This window comes from Ammodytes marinus (genome assembly GCF_949987685.1).
Source record: "Ammodytes marinus genome assembly, chromosome: 6".
In the NCBI taxonomy this organism is placed as follows: Eukaryota; Metazoa; Chordata; class Actinopteri; order Uranoscopiformes; family Ammodytidae; genus Ammodytes; species Ammodytes marinus.
Window position 1 is genome coordinate 12,236,810 of NC_137235.1, and position 9,733 is coordinate 12,246,542.

Genomic DNA, 9,733 nt, shown 5'->3' on the forward strand with positions numbered 1-9,733 from the left:
ATCAGAATAGAGGAGTTCACCAGCCTCTCTCTGGACCTGGTTCCTGGAGGTTCAGTCGAGCAGATGCTCCAGGAATACCAGTCGGTAAGAACCTTCCCATTCACTCATATCAACACTGACTGATATGGAGCCTCAGAACATAGAGTTATTCAAACATTGGTTTGTCACTCGGTGCAGAATTGACAGCATGTTTTCCCTGCAGGAGACACAGCTGGACTATAACTGTGAATGTGGCGGAAAAACTTCAGGCCAGCGCTCCACTTTTCTGACGCTACCAAGGTATGTGACATCACACTAACTAAAAGGGACCCTTTTACTAACACATGTTTACATAACCAACCATTTTACAGTCTGATATTTCCTTTCCTGCCGATTCAGGCAGTGAGTGGTTTCTGTTCATGTATCTGGAGCATTGCTTAAGTTCTTTAAGTCATTCATTGTCTCTCACCGCTGTTCTCTGTCCTTTCTACAGAATCCTGATCTTGCACCTGAAGCGGTTCAGGTTCACTCCGTCCCTGCAGATTGTGAAGCTGCATGACCCTGTCATCCTCTTCAGGGAGCTGATGGTGACCTCTAGCCAGGTAAAACAATCACAAGCCCGAGAACAAACGTAGGCTGCGTTTCAAATCGCATAGTGCTCTCTCTTTTTTCTATTCTACATACTAAAGCTGATCATAAATATAATCTAGTTAGCATGCAGTAGGCATACAATTGGGACATACTTTTACTTATTTTTTTTCATCATAACATTGCGCCATAACATTGCTTTGATATCCTTCGCACCCTGGTTGTTTTCATACGGAGGCTCCATCGATGTGAAGAAACTTCCGTTGCACACTGGATTGTGGGTCAGAATCGCCCAAATAGCAAGCTGATTTCAACACACAGATCTCTCCTGGGTGTAGTAGGGCATACGGGTATTTTTAAGCATGCTAAATCTGACCACAAGAATTGGGAGATCCTAAAACTGTTTCTACCATACTAAATAGCAGGGAAGTATGGGTATTGGAACGCAGCAAAGGAGTCAACACGTGGAATATGTGTGTGAAGCTAACTGTTATTGTGTGTGTATCCTTTCAGGCTGATGGCTGGTACAGCCTGGTTAGTGTCATCAGCCATATAGGCTGCGGTGGGAGCAGAGGTAAGATATTCACCCACTGAAGGTCTCTCTGTCCCCTTCGCAGTATTGGTTTCTCTGACATCTAATATTTAATAATATATTGAATGAACTAAAGTTTTCATTGTGGTGAGAACTAATTGTTTGTATATTTCTGTCTGCGACATTCTTTGCCTTTACAGAATCACTTTTCAAAAATATTGTAATTAGTAACCACATTACATCGAGTTTGGATTTTTTTTTTAACTTTCATGAATTGATATTTCCTCTGAATAACTAAGTGAACCACCACTTTAAAGTAACACTTGGCAGAAGTCACGGTGTGTATGGATAAAAGCTAAATGCAACCAAGTGCAATATAAACGGATCTGATGTGACAGTGATTCCTCTCCTATTAGGACACTACATCAGTGACGGACTGCACCCGGATGAGGAGCTAGATGCCCCAGGTGACAAATGGCTCCACTACAATGATGCCAGGGTCAAGGAAACAACTGGAACTGACATTAGTGAGGGTCGCCAGCGTACAGCATACATCCTTTTCTACCAAAGACGGGTCAGAGGAAAACAAAAACATTGTACATACACTATTTGAATTTACACACACACAAACACACAAACACACACACACACACACACTGAACCCGCTAACATTTCTTGTGTCTGTTTTTAGTTGTAGAAAAAATCAAGTCCCACTCAAAGTTCACTCAAAATGGCGGGACTTACCCCTGGGGGGATCCCCTGGACCCACAGCAACGAGGACGGCACAAGGAGCCTGTACTCCATCTGCCAGGTTCAGGAAGAGGATCCAGTCAAGGTGAGCTGCCATGGTGGGGGCCTCAGGCTGTACATTCCCTTCCTGTAGTTGTGCTGCAGGTGAAGGAGAAGCTGGAGGTTCAGGACAGACCAGCAGTTAGTCCTGTGTTCCCCAGGGCAGCAGAAGGTCTCCCGGCCCTCAGGAGAGAGGCTGTCACCCCCTTAGAGCGAGATTCCTCCAGAAGAGTCTTCCTTTTGACAGGAAGTTGTTCCTTGCCACCGTTGCCTCTCTTGCTTTGGCCAAATCAGAACTCATCTTCTTGAATTGGCCTCATTTGTCACTGGATCGATTATACTGCAAGTGACACATTTTCATGACCGTGTTTAGAGTGGTTGGTCTGCCTGGCTTGCTCTCTGGAACTGCATAGACAATGTAAATAAAAGATTTGGATCAAAGCTTGATTGTCAGTTTTTTTTCCATTTCATTTTCAGCATCACTTCATACAGGGCTCCGTTAACAAACTGTTTAAACTGCTTCAATGGCTCCCAAACATTTTCAGTTTAGCTGACAGTGAAAATGTGCTTGATTTAAATTGAGGTTTAATTCTTGAATATTCTTGGGTGCATTATGTGTATAACATGTTATTTAATATAAATGTAAAAATATTTAATAAACCAGTCACTTTCGTGTGTTAACTGCACTCTTTTAGATCATTAGGCAATTGGCCTAAAGCCTTTTATTTATATATATTAAAAAAAGTATCCGTAGCCTACGCTGCTTTATGCAATCAATAGAAAAATATCGTACAAGCTGGGGCAGTCCATGGGGCAGGCGATACTTTTTGACTGCATGGATCATAGACATTATTATGTCTATGGCATGGATGGCCAGGATTTCCATGGTTTTCTGACAGGAAATTGCGTTACTTCCTGTTCCGGACGCGCCAAATAGAAAGACTTTTGTTTTTATATTCTGTATCGAGCATCGAGCCGTATTCACCGAGTGAAAAGTGATTGAGTGTTTAATTCACACAACTGTAACTGGACTCACTGTTGTACCAGTGGACAATAACTACACTGGTGAGTTATGGCCAAATTACTCCAAAACACGCTGCAAATGTCAACGTTGTTATGCAAAGTCAACTACTCTGACACAGAAGTTATAATCGTCCTGTTAATGCGTGTTAATTTCCATTGGTTAGTCTGTAGGCTACTGTAGGCCACTCAATATTTTAGGTAGGCTACTTACTATACTTGAGTCTTTTCTTGTCGTGTCATTCTTCTATTTCTGCCCCACTCCTCTTCAGTGGGAAATGGTAGCCTATGTTTACTACAGTTATTTGGCAGCTTTGTAAAACGAATTGAAGCACACAAAGTAAAAGTGCTCATATTAAGTTTGGCTCCTTTTGCAGTGTTTGATATATTATTTACTGATATAAAGTACATTTCAAATGTTTTAGCAGGTCGAGAACAAAATATTACAAACTCAGTTGAGAAGTCATCAAACATTTTTGTGATGTTCTGTAATATTTAAAATAATGTTAGCTAAACGCTCACTCAGTTGCCAGTTTATTTGGCACACCTAGCTAAAACGAATGCAGTTTGATTGTAAATAAACCTACCTTCCTGATTTTATAATGTTCATTTTAAAGGTGCAGTGTGTAATATGACATCATCAAGTAAGTTCTAGAATGCAACGCTCCCTGGGTAACCCCACCCCTTTCGAATAATAACAGAAGCTACAGTGGCCTTCAATGACAAGAACAATTCTAAATTTTAAACAATGCACTTGATGACATTCCAACTATGACACTTCCAAAATGGCGGTGACAAGGCCTTGGTCCAAAGTATGGAGAAATATGGACATATATGAGACCCTTTATAAGGAAAAAAATAATAATTCTAAAAAAAAAATTCAGCTATTATGCACTAAATTAAACGTACTTATGGATATTATAATTATTTTCTACAAAATCTTCTAGGAAATAAAACCCAAGATTCTACACACTGCAGGTTTAAATATTTAAACTGTTTACAGTTTGACAGAGTTGTCGATTCAACTGTGTGGCCATTTTGGACGGTTTAGTCTGTGCTATTAAATTGTACTATATTATGCAAACAGGTGCTTTTCTGTCCACCCCATTTGTGTTTACGAAGGTGTGCTAAATAACAGAAACAACATTCAACACTCTCTATGTGACATAGTAGTTCAGGTTGAAGGAAGACAGGAGGTCCTATGTTCAAGCATTTCTGCCATCTCCAGGGTGCTGCACTGTTGGTGACCTCGTTTTGGAGTGGGACAAATGATGAACTGTGTGGGTATGCTAAACAGGGTCTCATATAAGTGGTTGATAAGCACTTGAGGATGAGTAAGACGTGGGGAGACCGAATGAAAAAGGTTGAGCAGCTTGCTCAGTCTTTCCAGCTGAACCCTCTGGCCTCTCCCTACAAACCTCGGCTATGGCCGTGTCAGCCTTCCTCCGTCTGGAAGCTCTTCCCTCGTCAGAGTATGGCTGTCGGCTTCGCTCAGAGCTGCAAAGAGGTAGGACGTTTCTGTTACTGGACTATTACGCCAGTGTGTACATTTTATTTTATTTTATTTTATTTCATTTCATTTCATTTCAGTTCATTTTATTTTATTTTATTTTACATGCTGTCTCATCTGTGCCTTGCATTCCCTAGGCTGTACATGTGTTTGCTCTTGAGAAAGAAACAACACACCTGGGTCAAAGGATCTTCCTGGTAACCAGCTACAGTGAGCTGTGGCATTACTACAGGTACCATATCAGTATCACTCAAAGTGAGGTGCATCTTTTTCTATGTGCTTGGAATAAATTTGATGATGTGCACCAATTGTTTTCAGGATTTACACCCAGTCCTTGATGCACTGCTATGAGGTGATACCAGAGGGCGCTGTTTGTAAGCTTTACTTTGATTTAGAGTTCCACAAGCCCTCAAACAAAGCAGCTGATGGGAAAACTATGGTGTCTTCACTTATCCAGGTAAATTAGTTTTCCCATCTTCATTGACAATGTGTCTTGTTTTGTTCAAACATATTTTTATCCAATAAATTGTTTCACATACAGATAAGAAAGAAAGCGGATGGATACACGTAAACCACATGTTTGTTATCTGATTACTTTAGTACTTCAAAGATATAAAGGACGTATACATTATATATAACTGTCTGTTTTGTGTGTTGACAGTATGTTTGTGACAAGCTAATGGACGTTTATGGGATCGAATGCTCTGCAAAAAATGTCCTTAATCTTGACTCCAGCACAGAAGAGAAATTCAGTCGTCATCTCATCTTTAATCTCCAAAATGCAGCTTTCAAAGACAACTTACATATGGGTATGTTCAGTGCTGCATGGAGCAGACATAACTGTTTTTTGTTATTTATTTATTAGGGGGCCAAGCCCGAGTAGGGCTGGGACCGCGTTTTGCAAAGCAACGCGGTTCCCAAGCCCTGCGGGGCAGTGGGACCGCGTTTTGCAAAGCAACGCGGTTCCCAAGCCCTGCGGGGCAGGGAACCCTATTGTTCTTGTAGGGATTATTATTTTTCCTTACCTAAAAGTGGTGCTGCAGCCCAAGCCGTAAAGGGTTGGGACATGCCATTTGCATGACTAGATCCAGGTCCGTGCCTGGTACGCAGACAAAAAAATTCAGACATGCCGGCCACTAGGTGGCGCTACAAAAAAAGGAAAACGTGTATAACTTCCACACCGAAAGTCCGACAGTCAAAAACTTTATATCCACAGATGCCCACAAGTCAGTTGCATCTTTTGAGATAGGCCACGCCCATTTGCGTATATATACATTTTTCGCTACATCGCAAAAACTGTGTCAGTCACCAAAACACACTCCTCCTACAGTTTTTGCCCGATTTGGACCAAACCAAAAGCATTATGCTCTACCGACTCCCACGAGCAAAAGTTGGTCAAATAATTTTTCTACGACCATCGGAAGACCAAATGCTAGCGCTTTAAAGATTCAATTTTTCGATATTGAACATTTCTCCTTCTTTTTATTTAAAATGGTGCTGCAGCCAAAACCGTAAAGGGCTGGGACATGCCACTTGCATGACTAGATCCAGGTCCGTGCCTGGTACACAGACGAAAACATTCAGAGATCCCGGCCACTAGGTGGCGCTACAACAAAGGAAAACGCGTTTGGGGCTATAACTTCCGCACCGAAAGTCCGACAGTCAAACACTTTATATCCACAGATGCACACAAGTCAGTTGCATCTTTTGAGATAGGCCACGCCCATTTGCGTATTATAGATTTTTCGCTACATCGCAAAAACTGTGTCAGTCACCAAAACATACTCCTCCTACAGTTTTTGCCCGATTTGGACGAAACCAAAAGCATTATGCTCCACCGACTCCCACGAGCAAAAGTTGGTCAAATCATTTTTCTACAACCATCGGACGACCAAACGGTAGCGCTTTAAAGATTCGCCGATTAGCTTCCTTGTAATACCTTGTGTGTAAGTGATCATAAATACAAAACCATACATCGTATCAAGACAATATTTTAGAAATATGGTCGTACTGTCCTAATGAACATACTAAAAAAAAAATGGAAAATTTCGCCAAAAGGGGGCGCCAAAAACACAAAAAGTATACATCTCCTTATCCACTTGAGCATCTTTCTCTGCAATTTCTTTGCCTTTTGGTCTCTAACTCCCAAACCGAACATCCCACATTCAAAAACTTGACATCCACTTGTTCGGTACATTGAGCTGCATCTTTCCATCTAACATAGTTTTGCGGATGTCATCCATAGGGGGCGCCAAAACCACAAAAAGCAAAGAAAACGCGTGTGGGGCTATAACTCCCACACCAAACATCACACATTCAAAAACTTGACATCCACTTGTTCGGTACATTGCGCTGCATCTTTCTATATAACAGTTTTGCGAATGTCATCCATAGGGGGAACCAAAACCACAAAAAGCAAAGAAAACGCGTTTGGGGCTATAACTCCCACACCGAACATCCCACATTCAAAAACTTTACATCCCCGGATTCCGTGAAGCGAGGAGCCGGCGCAGCGGACGACGACGCCCGATCCCGAGTCGCGTGGGAGGCTTGGCCCCCGTTCACAACTGCTTGCAGTTCTAGTTTTAATTTGTAACTTCAGTTTACAATTTCTGTTGTTTTTTTTCTAGGTAGGTTTATCCATGAAATTCTCCAACCCGTCCTGAGCACACCCAAAAGTGGAAGTTGCCCGAGTGTTGGGATGAATTCAGAGGCAGAAAACAGTGAACAACGGTTTGTTTTTCAGATCTGTACTTAGAATGATCTGCTTTCTCTTCTCAGTTATCATAACTTGTGTCACATTTTTTCTCCATGATGCGCTGATGGCAGAACAAATGCTGTTTCCGAGGGGAAGCCGGCAAAGGCTGGTGAAATGACTGAGAGTCAACAAACCAAGAGGCGCAAGCAGGAACAGACAGACCTCGGGTTCCTCCAGGTGAAAAACAAGGAGGGTCAAGACTGTCTATTTGTTGATCTTGGTGAGAGAAACCAGTAACCACAGCCTTTTATTTGTATTTTTACCTCCATATCATCTTACACATGCACTAAAATGCTTTTCCTATATGCCCTTTGTAAACCCTCGATAAATAATTACGGTCATAATTTACAAGAACAGGTGTCTACACCAAGAACAGAAATTTCCGCCTTTACAAGTCATCGAAGGTGGGAAAGAACGCTGCATTCTCTGTCGCAGAGGACAACAAGTTTTTCACCAAACCTGAGAAGGGAATTTCTGTGGAGGAAAGCGTATTCTTGGCTTCATTAGTGTGTAATGTGAGGTACATTGAGCACCTTTTAACTCTGCTTTCTGTAGGCTGAAAATATTACCTTCATCAAGTCACAGCATCTGAGCTTATTATTTTTTTTATATCATTAGTTTCACAGGTCAGAGAATTCTTACTTGGGATCTTCCAGAAACTAAGAAAGCTAAAACCCAGAGGCCTCATTGCCCACAGGGATCACCTACAAACGCGGGTAACACTGAACAGACAACAGATGCGTCTCGCTCTATGTGTATTATATAATCACTCAGTGATCCATACTCAACATCATAAACTTTTTTAAATTATGAAACTTTTTCCCTTCCATCATTGGCAGACTCCCTTTCTGGCTGCCTGTCGTCCCCTCATCACGAAGTAGACAGCTTTGTCTTAACTGTGGTTAAAAAGGATGACATACATGGATGTAAGTGTTGGGCTGACGGTGTCACTTCAAAAACATTTCAATATTGTCTAGTTTGGGAGCTAGGGTTGTAGCAATTATTTTACAAAAATAGCTTGGCCTAGAAAATGCCTTTCACAACCATGAGTCCAAAGCACCAAAGATAACCTTCATATTTGATAAAGTGGTACAAATATGAGGCATTTTTGGTGGACAAAATAAATAAATTATCAATTGTTAAATCACATGTTGCTAAATGATTAATTTAAATGTCCCAGTTCTTTTTCAGTTGTGTGTGTGAGCGTGTGTTAAACCCATCCTTAGTCAGATTGACTTTAGATTGACTTATTGTAACACTGTATATCAGCAATATCACGATTGTGTGTTATGTTTACATGAACAGGTATCAGACGGTGGAACTACTTTGCTGCTGAACAACTGCTTGTGTACGACATCGCAAAATATCGCTGGTGTGGAAATGTGGAAAGGTTTCATAAAAGCAACAACATCATGTCAGTATTTTTTGTGTTTTCTTTTCTCTCTGTGTTTGTGTGTGTGTGTGTGAGTTCCACCCTTCTGATTGGTCTCATCCTCCCGTTTTGCAGGATTGTTGTGGACCTCAAAGAGGAAGTATGGTACCAGAAGTGTCACGATCCTGAATGCAAGAACTACAGGTCCTCAAGTATGTTGATACTTTAAGCGCTGCCATACTTTTTTAAATTCAAAACAACTAAAGGATAGATGATATTAGTGTCTGTGGGGTAATAAATTGCCCAATGGTGTTGATGCTTCCTGTCTGAAGTACATACTTGTTATGTTCCAGGTTACCCGATGCCCCAGGAGATCTGTGTCAGCTACATCTTGACACTGGTTAGTTTGCTTTTACCTAAACTAGCACCCTGACTAGCTACGCTTGTCCCCAGTTAAAGCTCAAGGACATGGTGTTCTCCACAGCATGCAGCATCATATGATCATGTTCTCTGTTCATTGACAGGATGAGGAAGACCAAGCTTACCTAATGGATGAAGCTGGTAACATTGAACCCAGCCAGGCATCAAAACAGCCCACAGAGCATCAAGAGAAGGAATCTGCCGATGTGTGGGGAGACGGACAGGAGGATCTGGACTATTTGGAGAGCCTTGACACATTTGAACAAACAAGTGGGGATATCTCTGACCAGCTTCTGCTCAAATGTGTGTCAGATTTTGATTCCCAGTAGAGGGGGAGATTTGTGTTGTATTGCACTGGCTGTACAGCATGAAACATTCTGGTAAACCTGTTCTTTGAGTCGTAGTTTAACTATAATGTAGATAAAAGGAGATCTTATGAATGTATTTGCTAGCACCCATTCCTCCTGTTGGCAGCCATAAGTGGAGGCTGGTGCATATAGGGATAATTAATGTCAATATAATAAAGACACACACACACTGTGTTGTAATAAGAAGTCATAATCGTTCACAAATACATTGTATTAATAAACACTTAAAATGCCTTCCTAGTTGCTAATGATTAAGTTTGTTTTAAATAGTTCTAATACATTATAAATAGGGGACATTCAAGTGTTGCTAACATACATGGACCAAAGAAAACAAAACAAATGGGGGGGTCTCATGACCAAAACATTGAGACAATCAAAATGTGTTTCCCGATCATAG

The 9,733-nt window shown here is 41.3% G+C and overlaps 1 protein-coding gene across 2 annotated transcripts; it reads left to right on the top strand.

Moving 5' to 3' along the window:
- The first annotated feature begins 2,757 nt into the window (after nt 1–2,757).
- Nucleotides 2,758–9,643, top strand: primpol (primase and polymerase (DNA-directed)). Of its 2 annotated transcripts, XM_080029565.1 has the most exons (14): nt 2,758–2,953; nt 4,137–4,415; nt 4,556–4,650; nt 4,737–4,875; nt 5,080–5,227; nt 7,049–7,151; nt 7,248–7,396; nt 7,534–7,696; nt 7,795–7,892; nt 8,016–8,102; nt 8,482–8,590; nt 8,684–8,760; nt 8,902–8,948; nt 9,073–9,643. In XM_080029565.1, the coding sequence occupies exons 2-14, from the start codon at nt 4,239–4,241 to the stop codon at nt 9,295–9,297; spliced, it is 1,617 nt and encodes a 538-aa protein (XP_079885691.1). In that variant the 5' UTR covers nt 2,758–2,953; nt 4,137–4,238; the 3' UTR covers nt 9,298–9,643. The 2 variants fall into 2 exon arrangements, with proteins under 2 accessions (XP_079885691.1, XP_079885690.1); XM_080029564.1 differs by having other exon boundaries at nt 8,482–8,760.
- Nucleotides 9,644–9,733: the final 90 nt, after the last annotated feature.

Bases quoted from the DNA above. Each gene is read 5' to 3' on its own strand.
- primpol (XM_080029564.1), top strand. From the start codon at position 4,239: ATGAGTAAGACGTGGGGAGACCGAATGAAAAAGGTTGAGCAGCTTGCT. The intron at 5,228-7,048 runs GTATGTTCAGTG...TTTTTTTTCTAG, and splicing joins CAAAGACAACTTACATATGG to GTAGGTTTATCCATGAAATT. The intron at 7,893-8,015 runs GTAACACTGAAC...CATCATTGGCAG, and splicing joins GGGATCACCTACAAACGCGG to ACTCCCTTTCTGGCTGCCTG.